The 24,917-nt window shown below is 43.4% G+C and overlaps 1 protein-coding gene across 2 annotated transcripts in view; it reads left to right on the plus strand.

Moving 5' to 3' along the window:
- The first annotated feature begins 1,038 nt into the window (after positions 1 to 1,038).
- The window catches only part of ATP1A1 (ATPase Na+/K+ transporting subunit alpha 1), a 31,906-nt gene continuing 8,027 nt past the window's right edge, over positions 1,039 to 24,917 (plus strand). The window contains exons 1-14 of one of the 2 annotated variants that reach the window (XM_063624664.1): positions 1,039 to 1,387; positions 11,860 to 11,970; positions 12,634 to 12,693; positions 15,443 to 15,646; positions 16,264 to 16,377; positions 16,778 to 16,912; positions 17,042 to 17,159; positions 17,579 to 17,847; positions 18,353 to 18,551; positions 18,922 to 19,031; positions 21,003 to 21,137; positions 21,709 to 21,901; positions 23,303 to 23,478; positions 24,773 to 24,909. In XM_063624664.1, the coding sequence (XP_063480734.1) occupies positions 1,376 to 1,387; positions 11,860 to 11,970; positions 12,634 to 12,693; positions 15,443 to 15,646; positions 16,264 to 16,377; positions 16,778 to 16,912; positions 17,042 to 17,159; positions 17,579 to 17,847; positions 18,353 to 18,551; positions 18,922 to 19,031; positions 21,003 to 21,137; positions 21,709 to 21,901; positions 23,303 to 23,478; positions 24,773 to 24,909 (1,973 nt within the window). In that variant the 5' untranslated portion in view covers positions 1,039 to 1,375. Of the gene's footprint in view, positions 1,388 to 1,732; positions 2,105 to 11,859; positions 11,971 to 12,633; positions 12,694 to 15,442; positions 15,647 to 16,263; positions 16,378 to 16,777; positions 16,913 to 17,041; positions 17,160 to 17,578; positions 17,848 to 18,352; positions 18,552 to 18,921; positions 19,032 to 21,002; positions 21,138 to 21,708; positions 21,902 to 23,302; positions 23,479 to 24,772; positions 24,910 to 24,917 lie in introns of those variants that run through there. The other variant, XM_063624665.1, reaches the window with a different exon arrangement.

Here is a 24,917-nt window from a genome sequence, read left to right on the forward strand (position 1 = left end):
CAAACCTTGTTAATAATACTTTGTTTTTTAAAATGTTGGAGAACTTCAGCCATTGCAGCCTCTTGCTAAGAAGCAAAAGCTATAATGACAGAGAAGCCCCAAAGTGCAGTGGAACCAGGGATCTCCAGGGAAAGGGATGGTTTCCTGGGACCCCCCAGAGAACCCAAGGCTGTGCTGGAGATGCTGCCACGACAGGTGGAGGCGTGGAGAGGCACCTGGCAAGTCCTCAAACGCCTCCCCCTTGATTTAGCTCCTCTAGCTAAAATACGCATTCCTTAGGGTTTCAGGTTTTTCTTCCCTAAAAAGAGAATCCCCACACTGGACAAGCAGGTTACATTCACACAATAGCGTGAATGAATTCGCTGGTCGCCCTTTGGATTCTCATTTTGGAATCTTAAAGACAGAGAGGTGGTGGGAGGAGGGCGCTTGAAACTTCTGGCGATGCCAGTTCAGATCCATTCCAGCTATGACGAAGTGGGAAGTGGATAAAGAGGACCCCAAGTCACAGGAGGCACTCTGAAAGCGCCAAGCGCCTGGGGAGGCCATCCGCAGGTGGGCGCGGGGCCTGGATTCCACAGAGGGGCGGAGTCCCTCAGTCAGGCGCTGGCTGCAATCACACCCGAGCGCCAGCCCCCTCCAGCATCCTTGAGTCCCAGAGGAGATCGCCGAAGCGCTGGAAAAGCCGTTCTGCCCACGACTTCTGGTGCCGGGTCGGCGGCGATTGGGGTAGCCCAGTTCCGAGACCGTACCGCACCCACTGCGGACCTCTTGGGCCCTACATAGTAGGCGGGTCACGCAGGGCAGCGGGAGGAGGGGCGTGGGAGGGCCAAGGCCGCCGAGTCCCCGCTGCTCAGCCAGCAGGAGCGCCCCGCAGCCCTCCCAGGACACGGTGGACACGCTTGTCCCAGACCCGGGCGCCCTCCTGCCGGGAGCCAGGACTGGCCGTAGCAGGCGCTGTCCCGGCCCGTGGGCGGGGTTTCGGGAGGGGGCGGAGCCAGGCCCACGGCCGGTGTCAGGTTGCTCCGGTAACGGTGACGTTTCGCGGCGTGGGCGGGGCCAGCACGCAGGTTGCATATTTTAGGAAGTGAGGAGGAGGCGCGGGCTGGAGCTGCGGCGGGGTCTGGGGCGCAGAGGAGCGGCGGGAGGAGGCGGACACGTGGCAGCAGCAGCGGTAGCAGCCCGGGCGGCGGCAGCAACAGCGGCGGCGGCATCGGCCCGAGCCGCCGGCCGCCCTCCCTCCCTCCCGCCCCGCGGCAGCCCTAGCTCCCTCCACTCGGCTCCCCCGGCCCCGCTCGCTCGGCCGGGAGCTGCTCTGTGCTTTTCTCTCTGATTCTCCAGCGACAGGACCCGGCGCCGGGCACCGAGCACCGCCACCATGGGGAAGGGGGTGAGTGTCCGGCGCGCTCGGGGAGGGGGCTTGGGGAGCCCTCGAGGGGAAGAGGAGGAAGTCGGGAGGGCGACCGCGGCCAGCGGGAGGCGGCGGAGGAGGAAGCGGCGCCGCGCAGAGTGGGCTGGCAGAGCCGCGCGGCTTAAAAGACGACGCAGTTTGGAAATGGAGGGAGCGCAGTAACGGGGGGGCGGGGGAAGGGAGCGCCGAGGGGCTGGAGCGCGGCATTGCTTGGGGGGGGGTGGGCGGCCCCCGGGCGGGGGCTGCGCGCCCCCGAGGCCGAGCGGGCCGGGGGCTCCCAGAGGCGGTGCTTGGGAAGCCGCGGGGCCGGGAGGAGGGGGCTTGCAGCAGCGGGGGCGGCCCCGGGACCGAGCCGGCATCCCTGAGCCTGGCTCCCCTCCCTGTGACCGCCGTCACCTCCTTCTCCTTCCTTTTCCCTCCGCCCTCCGTGCCCTGAGGAAAGGCGCGCTCCTCCCCTTCCCCTGGGGCGCTCCGCTGGGGCCCCTCCCGGGCCTCCGTTCCCGCCGCGGCCCCGGCTCCGGCGGGGGCAGCCTCCGGGTTCGGGGCTCATCCTGGAGGCGCTGGGGCTTAGCTGGCTCCGCGCAGAGGCGGCCGCCCTCCCCCAAAGAAAAAACTGGCTTCTCCTGAGTGCGAAGCCGGCTGGGCAGGCTGGTGCCAGAAAGGGTGTGTCTTCACTGCCCTAAGATGGCCTTTAAGGTATACTTTTGAGGGTTTTCTTGGGCCACTTTCCGTGAACACAGGATGCACCGATAGCAACTGGAGTTGTCGTCCGACGTTGGGGAGAGGCATGCAGATTTTTTTTGAAGGGACGAGCCCTGAAGGAGGATGGGCAGACCCACCAGGGCCTCAGGGTACAATAAACCCGAAAAAGGACTGGAGGCTGCAGGCAATTACGGTGGTAGGAATGCTCTGCCGGTTTCCAGCGTCGCGGAAGCACCAAAGGGCGGTCGCTGAGGGAAACGAGGGGTCTTGGGGCTGGAGAGCGGCGCGGAGCGTGGTGGGAATATCGTCACAACGCCGCTTTCCTACATTTCTGTAGCGAAGACTTGATTACCCGTAGCTATTACCCGTAGCTACTGCAGGAGACTGGGACCTGGACCCCAAATGAGCCAAAGTCCAGTTGAGAAAAATTTACACCGAATAACCTCGGAATTCATGGGGTGAAAGTGACCATGTCATGAGAATACAAATGGGAGAGAATCCACTTCGTTGTCTCCAGGGTTTAGCACAGTGCAGACTCTGAGTAGGTCTTTGAAGGCCCTGAGGCTTCTGGGTGTAGACAGAGTGACGGGAGCAGAGGGAGGCTGCACTCCTTGGGGACTCTAAATGAGTTTTAAAGGAGGTAATTGAAAGACTTGGACCTGGTGGGGAGAACAGGCACAAGTGGAAATGCACAACTCGCCTCGCTTTTAAAAGCATACAGCGTGGAGGGCCGGTCCAGGTCAAGTGGCATCAAAGAGCGGAGTACAGGGCCTCTCCATTCCCCTGATGGAGTCTGGGTTGGTGGCCTGTGCTTCTACCTCACCATCAAACCCTTGATCATTTCTGTAAACAAACAAGCACTTAAGCTCATTCTTTGTCTCTCCTGCCTTAAAAGAAAAAGAAAAAAGTTTACTTCCTGAGCTAATTTTGGGAGGTTTAGAGATCACAGATGTGTGCCCCAAGCCTAGGAAGGTGAAGTGACTTGCTCAAGGTCAAACGGTTGGCTAGTGACAGACTAGGCGTCCCTGATTCTTGAACAGCCTGTCTCCTCGAGCCTGAACATACATTTACTCTTTAACATTGAGTTCTTTATACAGAACTCAAAACTTATTCTTCGGATGAAACTGGGGTATTTGTGATGTTGAATTAATAGGCCATGGAGATGGTTTGGCTATCTAAGTTATGTCCATTTATCTAGTTGTCTTTTATAACCACACACAGACACACATGCACAGTAGTGATGCGGTAGTAACCCACCTGAATAGTTAGTAGAGCTTAAACCCAGATGTCTTACAACAAAATGTATAGTGGCTAGCAAACACAAGATTAAATTACAGCTGCGAACACTGGGATGTTGAACTGCTTGGCTGCTGGCTGGTAGTTAGCATTTTGAGTATTCTGATACATTGAACATTAGTTTACTTGTGTGTGTGTGTTTGTCCTCAGTGACTTACTGTGAGCGTCCAAATGTTCAGAAGAATATTTCATGTTGGGATTTTTCCACATGGGGATTAAAATGTGGGTGGAGAGTGACTAAAGCCCTGCTGATAATTGGTTAACCAGGAAGCCTGTGCCGGCAGCTAATTTTTAAGGTCATTGTAAATTTCTTCCCCTCCTCTCCTCAGTACCCTTTGTGGCCTAGCTTTTGATGATATTTCAGGTGATTTTATATGTCCTTAAAAGTCTAGTTCCTAAGCATTTGGTAAGAAAATGAAAGAACAGCTCTTGCTGAATCATTCCTGGATGAAATAGGATTTTGTCTCTTTTTTTCTTACTGGGTTTTATTGCCAGTGACTCGGCTTAAACCGTCAGCTAGGCCTACCACCGGCAACTGTTTCACTCACCAGAGGTACACACCATAACTGTTTAGAAATTTGGGAAAGTTTGTCTTCTCAAGTGTGTAAAAGATGAGGAGGGGGGTCTCACCAGGTCTTTCACTGCATTCTGGATTTAGTTTGAATATTATTTGCCTAAAAAATAAATTATAGCTTATGAGTAGTGATTTAAGGAGGCGCAGGGAAAAAAGATTCCAGTGAAGGTGGCAGGGGGGATGCACATGTCAGCAGAAATCCTGGTTGTATGGTAATGTTATCAGCTGCCCTTTTGGAGCACAGCTTCAAAGTGTGACTAAAGCTCCTCTGGCTGCTATATAAAGCTAGTACTTTAGACTTAAAGCATTGTAAGGCAGAGGCCTCAGAGTGGAAAGTTGCCGGGGCCTGGCCGGGAGCTAGTGGAGCAAGTTACAGGAAGAACTAGTGCCTAGAGCTGGGGGGTGGAGAGAGCACTTGTGCCTCACCCTTTGCCTGTCAGTTGTTCAGCGTGTAACAGTTCCCTGCTTCTTAGGTTCTTTCTGTACCCTTTTATAAGGGTGTATCCCCTTTTGGTAACTTACTGTTTGTTAATTTGTAGTGTTCCCTGCCAGTAAGCTTGTAACACTCTAGTGACTCACCTTCGGGTGGGAGGGTAGGAAAGGGAGAGGCCTGCCTCCTAAACCTGGGAAGATGGGGAGAGAGTGGTAAACCTGAGAGCCCAAAAAACAAACCAAAAAAAAAACAACAAAAAAAGATGCCTTTAAAAATCCAGTTAGATGTTTGCCCAGATGAGGGCTAACACTTAAAATATACAGATTCCTGGGAAGGTTATTCCTAAATTGCATTTAAAAATAAAAGTGAACTCAACATCATATAGCACAATAGGCTTGGCACTCATCCATGCTCCATTCCAGTACCCTCAGTCATTGTTTTCTGATTATTGTAGCAACAAATGAACAGATAAGTGACTTTCTATTCAAATCAGGTTATGTTCTTTTAAATATATCTAAACTTAAGAATAAGAAAGGCTTTAACTAAAATAGCTTTGAAGGATTTTGTATGGTAAAGTAAAATTGGTTTCTTCACTTAAAAACAAACAGGTTTAAAAATAAAATAAAATAAAAGCCCTGAAGCTTCAGTTTCTCATCTGGCTCTTGGATAGAATGTTCATCCTGGGGATCAAGTGAAGTAATCTATGTTCTGTTTATGGAAGGAGTGCCGTGCCAGCCTGAGTTGTGGCTATTGTTATTGGGCTTACATAGGTATAGTAATTAGAGCCAAGAGAAGATCAAATCTTTACAGATTGGGTTTGTTGTTCGTCAGTAAGTCATTAGCCCTTTCACAATTAGAGAGCAGTTTTTCTGTCACCATGAGAACATATTAAGGTTTGAAAATAATGGGAAATACTGTTAATTGCCCTTCATAGGAAAGTCAAGTAGAGGTGTCAATTGACATTATTGCAACTGTTATCTTCGCTCAACAAGGAAATCTCCTGTTTAATAGCATCTTTCTGTCTACTTTCACTTTTCAGGTGAAGGACTTTGTTCGCGGTTGATGATCATTTTGACGTTTTTGAAGTCTTGCGAAATAAAATGGGCTTTTCGGCCTTCTGTGATGAGAGGGAGCCTGAACATTTGTGCTGTGCTGACTTCTTCTAGCTGCCCAGGGCTCTCTGCCAGCCAACAGGCTAGAAGAAGAAACCCGAGTGTCAGATCAGATGGGCTCACAGTAATCAGAGTGGCTGGGTTTGGACGGCAAAGCACCAGGCAAAATGTTTCCCATCCCTGCCAGAGCTGTCCAGTTCTAGATTACACTGAAAGTACATGTCCAGTACATGATAATGTGCAGTAGAGAGAACTGTAAAACCTACTCACTCATTTTTAAAACTCTCCATTTATATATTTTGGGGGAGGGATATGGAACCTAGTCAGGTCTGAACTTTCTCACGTTGCTATGAATTGAGTGTATGAGAGGAAGTGTGTATTCTTTGGCTGGAGTCAGAGAGAGACTGTTCTTAGCATATGACTCACCTCATTAGTTGTGCTGAAATCTGTTGTCAGGAATCCACAAGAAGTTCTTCATATTTATTTGGTGTTTCGGATAGCAGATTCTGTTACGAAAGAAGTACCCTTCACCCTACACTTTGTCTTTGGTTTGGTTTTTATTTGCGTCCTGAGCAAAGGGATTTTTGATCAATAGACCTCATTCCTTAGTTCCTTTGTGACTTTACAGTGAATCTCTTTATCTGGTTTTAGACCTCACTCACTAGTTCCTTTGTGACTTATGATGAAATATATCCGCACGTGATCTCTTTCTGCTTTTATTCAAACCCTATTTAGTAATGACTATTGGCTGTCTCGGTGATTTGATAAGTTGATTCATGGTAACTTGTGCTTTGTCCTTGGGACTTGTATTGTTTGGGAGCCTGATAATCAGTGTAAGATTTTGTGACTCAGTGGGCCTTGCTATGTAGATCGGTGAGCTGTGGTTTCTCTTTCTAGTCTGTTACCATGTAGGGGCAGGTCCCTAATGCACTTTGGGGTTATCCTCTTGTGTGTTTCTTTTATCTTCCACATGATGCTTCCATGGTACCATATTTGTTTTATTCAATTCATGTGACATTTCTTTAGGGCCTTGGACAGCCTTTATCCTCTTCAGCCTGGCAGTCATTTTCCTTCGTAGCCTAGGCTTCAGGGTACTAATTGAGGAGTGATCAGGACTTATTGGGAATTCTAGTCCTCTCATAATACATACGCTGATTATTAATCAGTTGTCTCTAACCAGAGCAATCTGGTAAAATGAAAAAAAGGAAGGTAAGGTGGTCAGCAAATAGGGGGAGTTAAGGAATAAGTATAAAGTTTTAACCCTTCATAACCCATGCACCTAATGTAGAGGTAGAATATTCCATTGAAGAAACTGAAGTTTTTGTCTGGTTGTTCTTAATAACTGTAAAAGCAAAAGTATATCTAAAGTGCACTGATTCTTTACACCTTTTAGAATTTTTATTTTTTGAATGATCATGGATGTACAGTACTGCAGGTAGGGTAGGCTGTCAGGCTCATTAAGAATTGACATGCAGGCAGATTGGGGAGGAAGGTTAGGTCATGTTCTTTTGGGTTGAGGGAACCTGCTGGCTAGAGCTGTCGCTGTTCTTTGACCCTTGCTGGCTGATGGGCTGCCCAAGTTTGGATATACTAAACTGGGCTCACAAAGGGATCTACTGCTTTGGCCTTGGTAAATTATATTCTCCAGGATGCATATTTGGGTGGGCAAGAGAAGGAATATGAAGGCATGGTGGCCCCTCAGGCTCACCTCCTCTGCAGAGAACTGCTGCTCCTGCAGTGATGTGCTGCTGCTGGGGCTGGATAGCAGCCATGGTACTATGACAGTGTCCTCCCTCAACCCCGGCCATCCCTTAGCCCTCCAGTCCCTGGCTAGACAATTCCTTGCACATAAACTAAACTACTTAGTCATTTAGGAGCAAATGGAGATGTAATAAACTGGGCTAGATCATTTCTTGACTGTTATTTTCTTTAAGTTTTCACTGATAAGATCAAATGAAAAATAATGCCAAAGGAGTTTTTTCTTCAAAGGTTTGAAAAGAATTTTCGTAGAAAGCGAAAAATGGCAGTAATGTATATGTTAATTAAGACCAAATTATAATAATAGCCTTTGTGTAGCGCTTTGAGAGTACTTCTACATACACAGTTGTGTTGCATGATTTAATAATGTATCGACCAGGAAAATGAGAAAGCACCCCTCCCCCTTACCTTTTACATTAAGAGTAGCCCAGACTTGGCAGACTCTAGGGAACCAGCAAGATCAGAGTCCATCACACAACTTTCCTGCTAAAGTGGTATTTGCCAAATCATGTCCAGAGGTGTTGTTTCTGCAATCTTCTTGGCAACTCTGAAATGGGCTGCATTTGGGGCACTTCCTTTTGCCGTCCTTCTGGCCCTTCTTGCCTGTCAAAAGCTTTTGTTTGTGGGCTTTGGAAATAGTCCAGTTTTTAAGGTGTTTTATTTTTCAGCGTTGATGGTTTCTTGACTAATCAGACTATGAAAATGCCTTCTCTAGGTTCTTTAATAGTTATACCAAGTGTTATTCCCATTTTAGGGATGAGGAAACTAAGGCTGACAGGCAAAGGTCATGTAGCCAGCATGTGGCAACACTAGAATAAATTGGCAGACTCAACACCATTAGCAGACCTGTCTGGAGGGAATGGTGGGTCTTGAACTTTCAAGTACCCTCTAGACTTTTTCAGCAGGAATTTCAGAAGTCTCAAGAATTCTGAGCTCCCTGCTGGCCACGGGACATTGTGCTGATATGGTGGGAAAAATGCAGGTTGAGAAAGCCTTCGCATCCTGCCCTGTTGGAGGCTGGTGTTTGCGATGGGTATTAAGGCCTTTGGCGGTGGCTATAGCTTATGCAGACCTGAAGCAATATACCTCTGGGATGGAAGCTCCTGCTTATTTTGGGATAATTTCTATGTCTGTCATATCTATACCCAACCCTGTCCCTATTAAATAGCTAATTGCCAAAAAAGAGGAAGGAACATCCTCAGCTCTAGCAGGTCTTGGGAATGTCTCACTCATTGTGAGGACTGTGAGGATTTGGTATATATTTTTAAGTGAGTGAACCTTGTCACATGTTTTAACCTTGGTTCCTCCTGTCAAGAATTTTATCTTCTCATGTCTTGGGCACCTTTTCCCTCTACCCAGATCAAACAGCAAAATTCTTAGTTAATCTTTGAGAGGATAGAATCCATGGGAAGCACAGGATGAAATGATGACGCTGTGCTAAGCTGTGTCACCATGGGTAAGCCCCTGCCCTTGCTGTGACTTTCCACTTCCTAAATTAGAATGGAAGGGGAAAACAAAACCCATAACCCAACTTCATTTTTATGAGTAGCCCTTCAGAGAATGGTATAATCTGTTGAGTTTCCATCATACCTTTCCTCAGAGATGCTCAAAGGGGCGGGGGTGCCCTTACATGGAACATGATGAGAGTGAGGATTAATCACTCCCAGTCCTCTGGGAGGGGGGAAGTGACCTGAACTTTCTAATTGAAAAAGTAGGAAGTGTGTGCCCATTGCCCAGATGAACAGGAAGTTTACTGTAGTTGATCGAGGAAATGCCATATTTATCATTCACCCTTCCCATGACCTTTTTTTTTCCCTAATGCCTTAAAAAATAATAAGGAAACATTGTCCTACCTGATTCTACCACTGTTCATCTCACCCAGTGTGCACTCCCTGACTCTGAATTTTGCAGCTTTGAGACTGCGGTAATTGAGACTGATAGGGATTTAAGTAATATTTGGTTCCCACCAGAATAAGCTAATATTAAGTTATTATTTTACTTGTGGAGAAGAACTAAATTGTATAAGGTGCCTGGTTCTTCTAGACACACATTGCCTAATGAAAAAATTAAAATTTTGAAGAAATAGCAGTTTCACTTGTTAATACTTACCATGTGTCTCACCCACAAATAGCCTCATTTAAAACTTTGCCTTACCTAGCATGAATGGATAAAGAAAAGGGAGAATTATTAGGGACTCTAGATTCCCAGCTAACTTTAGCATTGATAGTGGTGAAGCTATGGGCAAGACATTTATTTTGTAAGTTGGGGTAAAACTTTGGAACGTGTTCAAAGCCTAGCTGCTCTAGTTATCCTCTCTCTTCTGAAGTGGAAGATATTGGAAGTCTGAGAATAAGCAAAGCATGCAGATGATGAAGCTGAGGGGTTATAACTATTTCATTTATTGAAATATATTTCAATGATATTCAACTTGCTCAGAGAGAATCTGTGAGCTGTATTTTAAAAATCAATACAGGCTGGGCGCGGTGGCTCACGCCTGTAATCCCAGCACTTTAGGAGGCCGAGGCGGGTGGATCACGAGGTCAGGAGTTCAAGACCAGCCTGGCCAAGATGGTGAAACCCCGTCTCTACTAAAAATACAAAAATTAGCCAGGCGTGGTGGCGAGCGCTTATAATCCCAGCGACTCAGGAGGCTGAAGCAGGGAATTGCTTGAACCCGTGGGCGGAGGTTGCAGTGAGCTTAGATCGCGCCACTGCACTCCAGCCTGGGCGACAGAGTGAGACTCCATCCCAAAAAAAAAAAAGAAAATCAATACAAAGTGGTCACATAAATCTTTTAGAGCTCCTTAGGCAATGTCTTTAAAATGTTTTTTAAGTGTTGTGCTTTCTCATTAAAGGTATGAAGGAAATATACCACTTTAGCTGTGGTTCCTTTCTGGTAGATGACCTGCCTTTTCCTTTTTGTTTTATTTGTCCATTTGTATGTGTTACTATTTTTCATTTAAACTCTGGCACCAAGAGCTGTACCGAAAGAGGCACCAACAGATGTGGTTGCTCCATAATGGAGAGAATGTCAAGAATGTTGACTATCTTTAGACCTGCTTCATTAATAGATAAGATAGAAACTAAAGAACTCACCCAGTTGGAAGAAGTTATTAGTCAAGTAGTGCTGCACACGTGACCACAGAAGTTAAAAAGGTAAATAATGTGTCTCTACATGTGGGCCACTCCGGTGAATTTGGAGGATTTCTCCTTGGAGTCTTAAGAGGATATTTTTAAATTTAAGCGAACACTGTATTTTATTTGCGACTGTATTAGTTATGACTGAAACACACATATACGTTTTGATTTTCGTTTTTCATTTCAGCACAATAAAATTATAATCTGGACACGAGTTCCTAATTATTGCTTTAGTAGCTGGTAATGCACTTAGGAAAGTTAGAAATGAGTAAAGGAGAACCACAAAATAATAGTAATAGCACCATATGTCATGCATTTTAAGAAAATTGCTAATGTCTACTTTTTGGCCTTAAGTTGTAGTTGTGGGAGGCTGCTTCAGCGGGAGGTGTCTGGAACAAGGGGCTCTTCTGCTCCGCTAAGCTTTGGAGCACCAAGTTCAGGCTTTGTGTAGATATAAGCTCAAGGATTTTTCAACAGGGGTGGGGGAGTGGAACAATCTAAATTTAAACTATAGAATCAACATTTTCTTTAAAAATTGTTCCAGTTTTCGAGAGGCGTAGGTGGATCCTGTGAATTATGTGATAATGCACACGCTTTTCCTACATCCTGCTTATGTCAAAACATTTCCAGAGACTTTCATTTTGGAGGTTTTATTTTCAGGCTACAGAATGGGCTGGGCGCTCCCTTTTTTATCTCTTATGCAAAGAATTTTAAGGAGTCTTAGGCTGACTTTTTAATATGAGAAGCTGGTAAAGGTCAGTGTTCTTATGTGAGCACTAAAGATATTTAAATTTGATATGTAATAATGTCTTTTCAAAGCAAAGAATATAAACAATATAAAAGTACTAGCATTTAGATGTATTGTATCATTTAATCCTTAAAAACATGAAATGAGGTTGGCAATATTCTTTATCTCCACGCTGTGGAAGAGGAAATTGAAATGTAGGAGTTAGTAACTTGCCTAAGGATACACTGCTGGTAAGTGGTAAAGCCCAGGATTTTAACTCAAGCCTGTCTGATTGAGAATACGGACTCATAAGCACAATATTGCACTCTAAGTTAATAATGTAAAGTTAGTTTCATTATTTCAGTAGGGAAGATGGAAGGCTGCAGAATAGGGATTTTGATAGCAAAAATCTCCTCATTAACCCCAAAAGGAAATGGCGCTGGCAGGGCCATTCTGAAGCCTACCAGTAGCTTCAGAAGTGTTCTTAATGCTCTTGGATGGAGAGAATGTATCTTGAGCCAATGTATTAATAGTAGATTGCTTTGCTTATGTAGTAGGCAATATACTGGCATACATTTTCGTGACTATTATCTTAATGACTATTCCAAATTATGACTACCTTAAAAACTACCAAAATCCCCTGCTCCAGAATTTTCAGTTTCAGATGAGGTTCATAATTCATAGCCTCACTTTTCCCACGTTCTCCTACAGGTTGGACGTGATAAGTATGAGCCCGCAGCTGTTTCAGAACAAGGTGATAAAAAGGGCAAAAAGGGCAAAAAAGACAGGGACATGGATGAACTGAAGAAAGAAGTTTCTATGGTAAGTACTAGGAGGAATATTGTATTCCCTTCCTTACTAAAAATCCATGATTTTTAATCCCCCAGACCTCACTGTATTCTTTGGTCAAAGAACTCCTATATATTAAAAGAGATCACAGCAGCTGTACAGATCTCATCTAGTCGTAGAGGTTAATATTGAACATACACTTTTTAAAAGCTGTTAGAGGGTAGGAAAACTTATTCAGTCACTCTGGCATAACCAGAGATAACAGAAGGAACTTAGGTTGATATCATGAGTCTTTGCTTTTCTCTGTATTATATCAAACATTGGGAAATTCAGCCTCTCCAGGCAATGGAAGCTTCCATAGACTTAACCTGTCTAGAATCGACCTGGTCATCAGAGAAGGCAGATAAGGTTTTACTAGATCCCTGAGAGCTGCTGGGTTTCTCTGAAGTGTTATGGCAAATAGTAATGGGCCACCGTCACTCAGCTTTAGCCATTTTCCAGTGAAGAGCTGTCAATGATAGCTGTGTGGTTGCGAAGCCACAAAGTGATGGTGAAAAGTGTACCAACTTCTGCACTGAAGAAAACATCTGCACTTTGTTTAATAAGCTTAATGATAGTAATGAGTAATGCTATTTTTTCTGTCATTTTTTAATACTACACTGTTTAACTATTTTCTTTGTTTCCGTTTCCCCTTAGGATGATCATAAACTTAGCCTTGATGAACTTCATCGTAAATATGGAACAGACTTGAGCCGGGTAAGTTCTAGTTTGAAAGCTGTTGTACAAAATCCTAGTTTTCCATATTATATTTTCCCCTGTATTACATACAGGTCTAACCTCAGGGGCTCTAGTAAGAAAATGACAGGCACCATCTGCGTATCTACCATGTGACATGCACAGAATTTGGGCTTTTATATGCTACTGTTTCTTTTCCCTGAAACTTTTGGAAAGTAGATGTTATTTTCTTTTCCCTATTTTATAGTAGTTGACAGCTAGTAAGTGGGAACACCAGGACTTGCAGTTGGTTTCAAAGCCATGCTTATGCCTTGACCTTTTGATGATAAATTTTCCCTTTATTTTTTTACATTTGTTAAATTCAGTTGAATCTTTCACCTAGTTGAATCTTCAACAGTTCACATTTTTGTACTTTTCCCAGCTAGCCCATTGCAATGTGTTATGGTTATACTATCATTTGTTTAGTTATTCTGTCATTTATTTGGAAATTGTTTTGTACAAAAATTAAAGAAACCTTTTCATAAAATAGGCGTTATGTATCCTTGTTATGTAGAGGATTTTGATACTAAATGGGTAGCAAATGTTACAAAAGTAAATAGTCTAGGGGTGTCTTATTTCCAGATAATCACTGAAATGTCTGGGAATAACTTGAATAGCAAGCCAATATGTAGCATTTTTTTCAGTAAGGCATCAAGAGCCATGGGTACTGTGGTATTCTGATATATATTGGTTTTTGCCCACAGTTCCTGGTTCATAACTCCCATAGCCCTTATTACAGTCTTTTGTTATAATGTTGGGTGTGTTAGACCTCAGCAGCAGGCTTCAAGAAACAGGATCTCTCTCTTGCCCTCCTTTTCACCTGTCGCAAGGCAGGACTCTAATCTTGTTCCACTTTTCTGATTTTCCAGGTAGATAGTGTTGGAATTGAATTGGAGGCAACCTTGGTGGTAGGGAGAAACCATCACACCTTTGCTCACAGAAGTCATATTCTGTGTTGATTGTTGTGGTGTAAGAGTAGAGAAGAGGCCGGGTGCGGTGGCTCATGCCTGTAATCTCAGCATTTTGGGAGGCTGAGGCTGGTGGATCACCTGAGGTCAGGAGTTCGAGACCAGCCTGACCAACATGGAGAAACCCCGTCTCTACTAAAAATACAAAATTAACCCAGCGTGGTGGTGCATGCCTGTAATCCCAGCTACTCAGGAGGCTGAGGCAGGAGAACTGCTTAAACCTGGGAGGTGGAGGTTGCAGTGAGCCAAGGTTGTGCCATTGCACTCCAGCCTGGACAACAAGAGTGAAACTCCGTCTCAAAAAAAAAAAAAAAAAAAAAAGTAGAGAAGAACGTGGTTTGAGAGCGTTTTTCTTGACACAAGCACTTTAAGCTCCAAGAGGAGGCCTCAACTCAACTCAGAACAACATGCCAACGGTGATTCTGTGCTCACTGTGTGCTAGGCGGTCTCTAGCCACTTCACATCTCACTTAAGTTTTTATTAGAGTCCTAATGAAGTGTGCTCTCTCCGACCTATGCCCATTACTCAAATGCTGTGGGTCTGTTTCCTTACTTGTAAAATGAGGTTAATAATGCCTAAAAAAGGATTGTCATGAGAATTAAACAAGTTAATTAAAGCACTGAATTCAGTTCCTGGCATGTAGATAGCACTCAAATGTTTGGTAACGTGCACAAAATACAGATAGAAACTTTAGACAGAAATATTTCTTTTTTGACTTGTTATTTTGAGAGTATAAAAGTGATCATATTTTCATCTCTTAATGAGAGCTTATATGTTATTGTCTGCTGTCAGTGAATCTTGGGTTTAAGGCCCATTAGAAAAATAGCAGGCTTGGCCGGGCGCGGTGGCTCAAGCCTGTAATCCCAGCACTTTGGGAGGCCAAGGCGGGCGGATCACAAGGTCAGGAGATTGAGACCATCCTGGCCAACACAGTGAAACCCCATCTCTACTAAAAATACAAAAAATTATCCGGGCGAGGTGGCGGGTGCCTGTAGTCCCAGCTACTCGGGAGGCAGAGGCAGGAGAATGGCGTGAACCCGGGAGGCGGAGCTTGCAGTGAGCTGAGATCGCACCACTGCACTCCAGCCTGGGGGACAGAGAAAGACTCCGTCTCAAAAAAAAAAAAAAAAAAAAAAGAAAAATAGCAGGCTTTAGTAGAGTGGTTTTTTCCAGTGAGTACTTTTCAGTCAACAGGTTTATTGGGAGTTGGCTAAAATGCACATGGAGGTGAGCCCTTCCCTGCCAGACAAGCAAAGAATCAAGCTGTATATTTAAAACTTGGCTGTTAACCCAAAGGATTTCTACAGGAAGTTTTTTTCTCCTTTGATGTTTGTAGAGGGGTTTTTTTCCCCTCCCGACAAAATCAATACACAGAAAACCCAAAGCTCTTCATTTGCAAAACTGAATGGATTTGTAAAAATAGATACCTTTTTGGCAGAAATGCAATTTGACATTAATCCCTTGATCTAAAACTTACAAGAAACCAGGCTGAATTCAAATTTATTGATGGATCAATTTAAAGAGTTTTAATCTGGGTGTTATGGATTCCTTGGGCATATTGTTTGCCTGAACCCTGTGGGGGCTGGCTCATCAGCAGAATTATTCATGGAGGAATTTGCTAGGTTTTACCTTGGCTCTATAGCTTGCGACATTTTGTTTCTTCCTTAAATCCTTATTGCAGTTGTCCAGCTACCGGGTAGGTATATTGGCTTGTAAGTGCTGGTACAGTTTGCCTTAGTTATTTATATTCCACTGCTTCTCAGGGATTAACATGTGCTCGTGCAGCTGAGATCCTTGCGCGAGATGGTCCCAACGCCCTCACTCCCCCTCCCACTACTCCTGAATGGATCAAGTTTTGTCGGCAGCTCTTTGGGGGATTCTCAATGTTACTGTGGATTGGAGCGATTCTTTGTTTCTTGGCTTATAGCATCCAAGCTGCTACAGAAGAGGAACCTCAAAATGATAATGTGAGTTCTGTAATTCAGCATATGGATTTGTAGTACACATCAGATATCTTCTCCGTCTTTGTCTCCCACTTATTCTCAATTACCACTCATTACTTAATGGTTATGAACAGCTGTTGCCTTCAGGGCTCATCCATTCTTCCTTCATTTCCACTTCCTCTCTCTACCACCCACGTTGTAGATGCTCTTACAAGTGGGATGCCCACCTGCATGTGCTCCTGTGAGCAGGCAGCTCTGCTCAGGCCCCAGCCGCCACCCACTGGATGGCAGAGCACAGCTTTTCATGTTGGCACATTCACCTGTCCAGAAATGCTTGGTGGCCATTCTTCAAAATCCACAAGTTGGTTGAAAAACAATCTTTGTTTTATAAAGCAGGAGAAACTGATGCATCTAGAACCTTTCTAAAAGTTCAATTACTGATCAAGTGTTGGTGTGACTGACTCCATTTCTGACCCTTCCTGTGTGGTCTTTAGCAGGATAAATAAGAAAACACGAGTTCTGTATTTCTGAAATCTTGGTTTCTCTATTAAAAATCTTTTTTTTATTCAGTCAAAAAATTAATTGAATGTCCCTAATTATTGTGTAGAGCCACGGGCCCTAACTTGTCTTTTCCCTTCCAGCTGTACCTGGGTGTGGTGCTATCAGCCGTTGTAATCATAACTGGATGCTTCTCCTACTACCAAGAAGCTAAAAGTTCAAAGATCATGGAATCCTTCAAAAACATGGTCCCTCAGGTACCAGACGCTTTGTCCTTCCCCAGTGGATGACTTGACAGCCCCAAGCATGTCAGCCTGTGAATTAGTGTGAAGTTAAGGTTTTCCAAGTATTACATGACTCATCAGAGAGACGAATGTCTTCTACCCCACCCAAAACCAACCTATTTTCCTTCTATCCAAAAAGTGGTAGCCTTTCTTTTTAAATGTAAACTCTGAATACAGGCACACCATGTAACAGCAGTATCTCTTAAACTGGCGAGCAAGCTTTTGTAACTTGTGTAAATAAAAAAGTGAATAATACCTTTGTTTTGTATTCAGGTAATTAGGATTATGACTATTTTTGATTTTATTTTCTTGTTTTGGAAACTACCTTCTCTTTGTTGGTATACTAACAGTGTAAATGGTTTCCTTTCCAAAGCAAGCCCTTGTGATTCGAAATGGTGAGAAAATGAGCATAAATGCAGAGGAGGTTGTGGTTGGGGATCTGGTAGAAGTAAAAGGAGGGGACCGAATTCCTGCTGACCTCAGAATCATATCTGCAAATGGCTGCAAGGTAGATCTTTTATTTTAACAAACCTCATAGCTAGCTCTGCTGTTTGGGCAGCTTGATTTGAGGGGTACAGTAGCCCATGATAAAGCTGGTGTATTCACATGACATTTTTCTTCTTTTCCTCACATATAGGTGGATAACTCCTCACTCACTGGTGAATCAGAACCCCAGACTAGGTCTCCAGATTTCACAAATGAAAACCCCCTGGAGACGAGGAACATTGCCTTCTTTTCAACCAATTGTGTTGAAGGTAGGCCATTTTTGGGCACTTTGAGCATGGCGTGGTATTTCTCTTGGGCATTAACAAAATCAAAACCATAGGGACGATCTCTTGTTTTATTGGCTCCATTTCTGACAACTTGTGTCAAGCACAGAGCAGAGGTGTTTTCCTAGCTGGCAGGAAACCTTGTGGCAGTTTCCCTTCCCTCCACTTCCACCCTGCCTTCTGTCAACAACACCAGTCTGGCATGGGTGTTAGAGCTGCTGTCCTGCTACTGGAGAGAAGTCCCTTTGCCAAACAGCACGTACAACCAAAGAGCTGGCCCTTAAAAAGTGTGCTTTTATCAACTCTTTTTCTTTTTTTAGTCATCCTATGTAATTGTGTAAAATCTGTGGCTTCCTTTAGGTTAGATACAATTAGGTACAGTTCTCCCTCCCCTTCTTTTTAAGGCACCGCACGTGGTATTGTTGTCTACACTGGGGATCGCACTGTGATGGGAAGAATTGCCACACTTGCTTCTGGGCTCGAAGGAGGCCAGACCCCCATTGCTGCAGAAATTGAACATTTTATCCACATCATCACGGGTGTGGCTGTGTTCCTGGGTGTGTCTTTCTTCATCCTTTCTCTCATCCTTGAGTACACCTGGCTTGAGGCTGTCATCTTCCTCATCGGTATCATCGTAGCCAATGTGCCAGAAGGTTTGCTGGCCACTGTCACGGTAAGAGGCAGGTGATGGTCACCCTGACTCAGATCAGCTTGCATGAATGTTACACTCTTCCGCTATCCTATTCTAAGGTATTGCCAACTTATGTTTTATTCTGGATGTTTGATATAGTTTTTCTTGAGAGCCACATCACATGATGAGTTTTGACAGTGAGAAAACCTCAGCATTTGTTTATACGTAAGATAACCCCAAAGCATACATTTTGCTTTTAAATTATCACGTGGTCCAGAACAGTGCAGTGGAGAAAGGAGAAGAACTTGGGATCAAGTAGGGGGATAGGATATGGTAGAATCCTGTTACTATTTTTCTTAATAGATTGCTTTTCTGGAAGGAAGGGGAAGCCTCATGTATGGGTTCCCCTTATTATTTCTTCAAACTTCAGAAGACGGTTGGAGAGATTTAATTTTAGACAAATTTCTTCCACATTAGGGTATAGCAAGAATCTGTGTAGAATTCCAACCTGGTTGAGTGAAGTAATAATCTTCCTAATATTTTTTAGGTCTGTCTGACACTTACTGCCAAACGCATGGCGAGGAAAAACTGCTTAGTGAAGAACTTAGAAGCTGTGGAGACCTTGGGGTCCACATCCACCATCTGCTCAGATAAAACTGGAACTCTGACTCAGAACCGGATGACAGTGGCCCACATGTGGTTTGACAATCAAATCCATGAAGCTGATACAACAGAGAATCAGAGTGGTAAGGCCAGGGCTACCACACACCTCAGCCACCTGCTCACTTTGCTTGGTTTTTTTTTCTTTTAAGAAATTGCATGAAATTTCTTTTTTTTTTTTTTTTTAAGCTTTCAGCTTTTTCTTTCTTTTTTTTTTTTTTTTTTATCATTTAGTGAAGAGTCAAGGGTATGGGATATTGATTTTTTGCATGTCAGTAGAAACTTTAAATTGCCCTACAAATGTGATTGAAGAATGCCTAAAATGTGATTGGTTTCATTAATTGGGAAATGAGATGTATCACTGCAGATTTCTATGGGACTTTAATAGGAGAACTGAGAACATAGCCTTTGAAGTTAATGCATTATTGTTCTGTTGTGTTTTCTTGCCTCCATCAGGTGTCTCTTTTGACAAGACTTCAGCTACCTGGCTTGCTCTGTCCAGAATTGCAGGTCTTTGTAACAGGGCAGTGTTTCAGGCTAACCAGGAAAACCTACCTATTCTTAAGGTATACTCAAGAGTTAACTAATGGGTTGCCTTTTGGAGGGATATAGACAGCACACGAGAACTGCCATTTGAGTGTTAAAAGTAGCAAATTACCTTTGTGGTCTGTGTGACTGTTCACTGTAGAACACCTGGAGTGGTCTGTGCAGTACTTTGCTGTGTGTAACTTACATTGTGTTGCCTGTAGATCCTGATGTATTATAGGACCCCCTGCTCCATATAGGTTGATTAAAAAGGGAAGATGCAGTAAAAATATGATCAAAGTGGGATGGGAGGAGACGGAAGACAGTCTTTATTGTTGAAAAACCTAATTCATCTACTTTTACTACTCTGAGTTTATATGTTATCACCTAACCTAGTGGACAGTGAGAGCTGAGGGCTGTAATGACTCCATAAGCGTATTTGCATATTAGGATACAGTAGATTCCAGTAAATCCTTTAAGCCATTTATTTTCCTGAAATAGCTCAGCTTATCTTATCTTATTGGTTCTTAGCTTGTTTACTAATGATGTAAAAATAAGCTCCAGGCCAAAATAAGCCCAGCCTTAGCCTGTGGAATTCTGATGCAGTTTGAAATGATTGAGATTTTACTATGCTGCCCAAGTGAAGATGCAGTCTCAGAAGGATCGGGAATTGTACAAAGTCCTATAGGAGAAGAAAGCTATGTGAGGCTCTCTGGGTCCCACATTCTCTGCGAAGCTGCCTGTAGTAGTTGTGGGTATAAACTAAGTTGCCAAAGGGAATATGGCTTGGATGTAACTCAAATGCCTTCTGTGGTGAGGACAGGGTTCATTTATTCTGCAAAGGAGATTTTCTTGGCATTGAATTGATACTGATTTGAGGATAATGTTGTTTATCTTGGGAATAAAACTTGAGATAAATGTTTTATGTTTTTCTTTACCTCAAAGTGGAAACGTTCTAGGCTTTGAGCATCAGGTCCCACAAGGATCAAATCTTTCCTGATTAAAAACCCCAGAAAGGTAGCAGAAGCTGCATTCCAAGTATTTCTGGAGTTTGGCCATGTTGATGGCATTATTACTAAAAAGCGGGGAGGGGGAAGCAGCCCTATTCTGCTTTTATTAAAAATGGCTTTTATTAAAATAACTGGCTCTTATTTAAAATGTCCCCCACTTATTTTGTGTTTCTTTCCAAACCCAGCCAACTTCCTTGCTCTGTGGAGCTGCTATACTTCTGAGCATTGATCTGTTCATCTGCATATGCAGCCTTACATGTTAAAGTTCTGAAAGGTTTACCTATATAAAAGTTGTTTACAACTGAAAATGCTTTCAGTATGTCAAAATATAAGTGTGTCATCATGTATCACAGAAAATGTGTGTGTCACTGAAGCATGGGCTTTAACTACAATGTTACGTGGTTCGATTTTATTACTGTTGGAGCTGGTAATAGCTTTCAGTTCACATCCTTCAGGCCCAGTTAATTTTGCGCAGCTATGATTAGAATATACAATCTTCTACTTTGCCCTTGACACAGGCAGTTTGTCCCCAGTCCTGAGACCTTAAGCATTTTCTTATGAATTCTGCGGTAATGAAAGGTGCTATAAATGTTTAGTCTCTCACTTGGTATTTTCAGATAAGTAACCAGAAATAGGTAGTTGGGAATAGCATTGGCTTTGAGATTTTTCAGTAGGCCAGGGAAAGATAGAAATAGAGTGCAGTAGGTTGGAAGGGTGTGTTATACCTCTTCTAGGGAAGGTGACACCTTCCCACACCCTTCTTTCACTAGAAGCTGCTGTGGGGCGGGGAAGGACGTTGGGGTTTGAGTCTGAAGCGCTGTGAACAGCAGTAGTCTGGGCTAGAGGGACTCCTGTCCCACTTAACACCACTGCTTCCTTCTTGCCCATCCTCTGCTACCTCTGACAAGATTGGAATGTGTCTTGAGTTATTTTTCCTGTTTTTTAGTGATGCCTCAGTGAAATTTTTTGGAGATAATTTACAGATGATGTCTCTGTTCACAGCGGGCAGTTGCAGGAGATGCCTCTGAGTCAGCACTCTTAAAGTGCATAGAGCTGTGCTGTGGTTCCGTGAAGGAGATGAGAGAAAGATACGCCAAAATCGTCGAGATACCCTTCAACTCCACCAACAAGTACCAGGTCTGAAGATTGATGGGTACACGGAGGGCGAGGGCAAGCTGGGGGACAAAGAGAGGAGGTACATGAGCAGGAAGAGGAAATATTCTCCCTTTGGAGTTTTATAAGCTTTAGCTTTAAATTTTGCCCTTGATTACATATAGAATGTCATAATTTAGTTGAATATCAGCAGGATAAATGAAGCCTCTTGCAAAACACTGTTGAGCCCTTTTGAATACTTGTGGTTTGGGGTGGGTGTGGGCATGTGGGGTGGGTGTGGGCGTGTGGGGAGGGGGCTGGAGGTGTGTGTGCACAAGTGTGCCCCAATCCCTGTGTTCTGAAATTTTGTATGTGTTCTTTTTTAATGTGAATGAGTGTCAGGAATTTATGAATACATCATAGTGCTCATTTTTTTTTTTTTTTTTTTTCTGTAGCATTCAAAGTATGTTACAGGTATAAGATACTTGAGAGTTCAGAAAGAAGGGATCTTGGGTCTTTTATAGCAAATACTAAATAGTAAGTGAAGCTTTGTTTTCCACCATGGACTGCCACACATCCAACCATCCAATGTTTATATCTCAACAATCCTTCACAGTTGTCCATTCATAAGAACCCCAACACGTCGGAGCCCCGACACCTGTTGGTGATGAAGGGCGCCCCGGAAAGGATCCTAGACCGTTGCAGCTCTATCCTCCTCCACGGCAAGGAGCAGCCCCTGGATGAGGAGCTGAAAGACGCCTTTCAGAATGCCTATTTGGAGCTGGGGGGCCTCGGAGAACGAGTCCTAGGTATGCAGATAACCTGGTAACAGAGTGCCTGGGCACGTTTCTATCCAGTAACCTAGTCTGGTAGACAGTTAACAAATGATCCTATGAACCTCTATGTCTTGTTGACCTTCCTGTACATCTTTTAGGGGCAATCCTCCTATTTGTTTATTTGCCCCCTATTATTTTGAAAACAATAAGTGCTGGAGAAATGTTCAGCGTATTGGGCTGTGAGAAACAACGTCCTGATGGTTTGCTTCTGACTTGTACTTAGACCTTTGGTCTCATGCTAGTCAGTTCTGTTGGTTTTTAAAAAAAAAAAAAAAAAAAAGTGGTGGAAGAAGATCTTTCTTATCTAACCTTTGTTGCTATGGACGTGACTAATAAGCCTAATTAAATTAAAGTTAATTAATTCTTAGTGTGTCTAAGTTAGATATACTATTTCCTGACTGCCTTGGAATGGGTGTGAATTTACATGAGCACTTAATGTGCTCAGCTCAGAAACTAGACTAACGGTAAACTTTTAGTCTAAGATGCTACCTATTTTTTTCTACCCTGACAGCTACTGAGGCTGAGAAGTTCACTTTACCCATTGTCTAATGTATTTGGGAAAGTGGCATTTATAATACTTTGTAGGTTGACAGATACTACATTCATTATTTATATAATGCTTCCTATTCTCTTAACTTGGGTAAATCTAACTCATGGTATCTTTCATATGTGTCTATCCAACCGAAGGATTGCTATCTTCTCTTAAGTTATTTTTCACTTCCCTACCTCCACCACCCCAAAGTGGAAGCAGTCTCTCTTCTTTGAGTCCACGTGGCACGTTAAAGATCATTGTAACATCATACAACATTGAAAAGAATGTCTTACATTATCTTGATTCTTGTATTTACTATACTAGATGATAAACCCTCTGGGCAGAATGCATCTGATCTGTACTTATCCTCAAAAGTAGCTAGCATGATGTCCCACGCTGGTGCTCGGTAATGTTTCAGTTAAATGAACAAGAGAGCAGAGGTATGGCCTTAATGTTTCCAGAGAAGGCAGCTGAGGCAGATAATTCCATGATTTGCCAAATCCAAATAACTTAATGTCATCATCAGTGGGCAAGTCTAGAACCCCAATATCCTGGTGCTCAAAGTTAGTGTTATCAATTCAGTCTTCTCCACATTAAACAATTTCCAATTCCTTTGAGGCCTGGTGTGATGGATTCTGTCTTTCGAATGCTTTTTTTTTTTTCAGTGACTCTATCGTTCATAAATGTTAAACAAAACCCTCACTCTGTTATAAAAATATAGACTTTAAAAATTTTCCAAAGTAAACATTCCAGAGAGAGGTAGGTGGGCTGAATAGGCTGCTGTTGTCCTTCTTACTGCCCGGCGTCACTGAAATTTTCAAAGGCTCCTGTCCTCCTCGCAGGTTTCTGCCACCTCTTTCTGCCAGATGAACAGTTTCCTGAAGGGTTCCAGTTTGACACTGACGATGTGAATTTCCCTATCGATAATCTGTGCTTTGTTGGGCTCATCTCCATGATTGACCCTCCACGGGCGGCCGTTCCTGATGCCGTGGGCAAATGTCGAAGTGCTGGAATTAAGGTAGTGCCCAGGCGCCTCCTTGGCTTCATCTGTTAGTGCCTTGGGACACCCTACTCAGTGAATGTTGCCTTTTGAGGTCCAGATGGCCAGCTGTTTTATCTCACCTGGAGTATTAATTTCTCATCTCCAAAGCTTTACTTCCACCCAGAAAAGACCAAATAGTATTAAAATATGATGGTGTAAACACACAAGGAATTAAAATTTTTTTTGGAAAGCAGTTGTTTAAAAAAGAAATGTAAGCAAAGTAAAAAACAGCAAAAGACTTGAAGTTTTAAAATACTTGCATTATTCTAAGTTAATGTACCTTATGCAATGAATGGCATATCTTCTGTGTTTTCAGTTAACTGTTAATGAGTGTTTGGTGTCCTCTCTGTATCTGTCTTTTTTTAAGTAGCTGAATATTACTCAAGTGCACTAATATCCTGTTGCTGGGTATTTGATTTGTTTCCGTTTTTACTCTCAGGATTTTATTTTATTTATTTTTTGAGACAGAGTCTTGCTCTATTGCCCAGGCTGGAGTGTCATAGCACGATCTCGGCTCACTGCAACCTCCGCCTCCCAGGTTCAAGCAATTCTCCTGCCTCGGCCTCCCAAGCAGCTGGGATTACAGGCACCCACCACCATGCCCGGCTAATTTTTGTATTTTTAAGTAAAGATAGGGTTTTGCCATGTTGGCCAGGCTGGTCTCAAACTCCTGACCTCAGGTGATCTGCCCACCTAGGGTTACAAGCGTGAGCCACCACACCCGACCTACTCTCAGGATTAATACTGCCCTGAAAAGCTCTGTAGAAGTTATTTCCTCACCATTCTGACTGCTTCTTTTTAAAGTATATTCTAAGTATAATCACTGCATCAAAAAATAACAATTTTGAATTCTTGTCACATGTAGCTTTTCCTCCAAATTGTGCCAATTTGAGAATGCTAGCCAGTAGCATGTGGTGTCTTCACAGTCCCACCAGCATCAGATTTTTATCCCTTTTTTTTTTTTTTTTTTGCTGGTTTTAGTAATTTTCAAGTATTTTTATATAACTCTGCAGAAGGAAAAATAGACATTGTGTATGCTAGTGATTGTGTACCAAGATAAAACCTGAGTATTGCCTTTGTGTTTCCTTTCTGTGGATATATATGTTTATATTTTTGGCTAATCGATGTTTATTAGTTTTATATTTGCATTCCTTTCCTTTTGATAGTCTAAGCCGAATCATCCTTAGTATTTACTCTTGCCTACTGGATATAAGACTTTAAGGTCATTTACTTGGCAGTTGCATTCAACACATTGTCTTGTTTATTACAGGTCATCATGGTCACAGGAGACCATCCAATCACAGCTAAAGCTATTGCCAAAGGTGTGGGCATCATCTCAGAAGGCAATGAGACCGTAGAAGACATTGCTGCCCGCCTCAACATCCCAGTCAGCCAGGTGAACCCCAGGTAAGGCA

This window comes from Symphalangus syndactylus, chromosome 12 (assembly GCF_028878055.3).
Source record: "Symphalangus syndactylus isolate Jambi chromosome 12, NHGRI_mSymSyn1-v2.1_pri, whole genome shotgun sequence".
Taxonomy (NCBI): Eukaryota; Metazoa; Chordata; class Mammalia; order Primates; family Hylobatidae; genus Symphalangus; species Symphalangus syndactylus.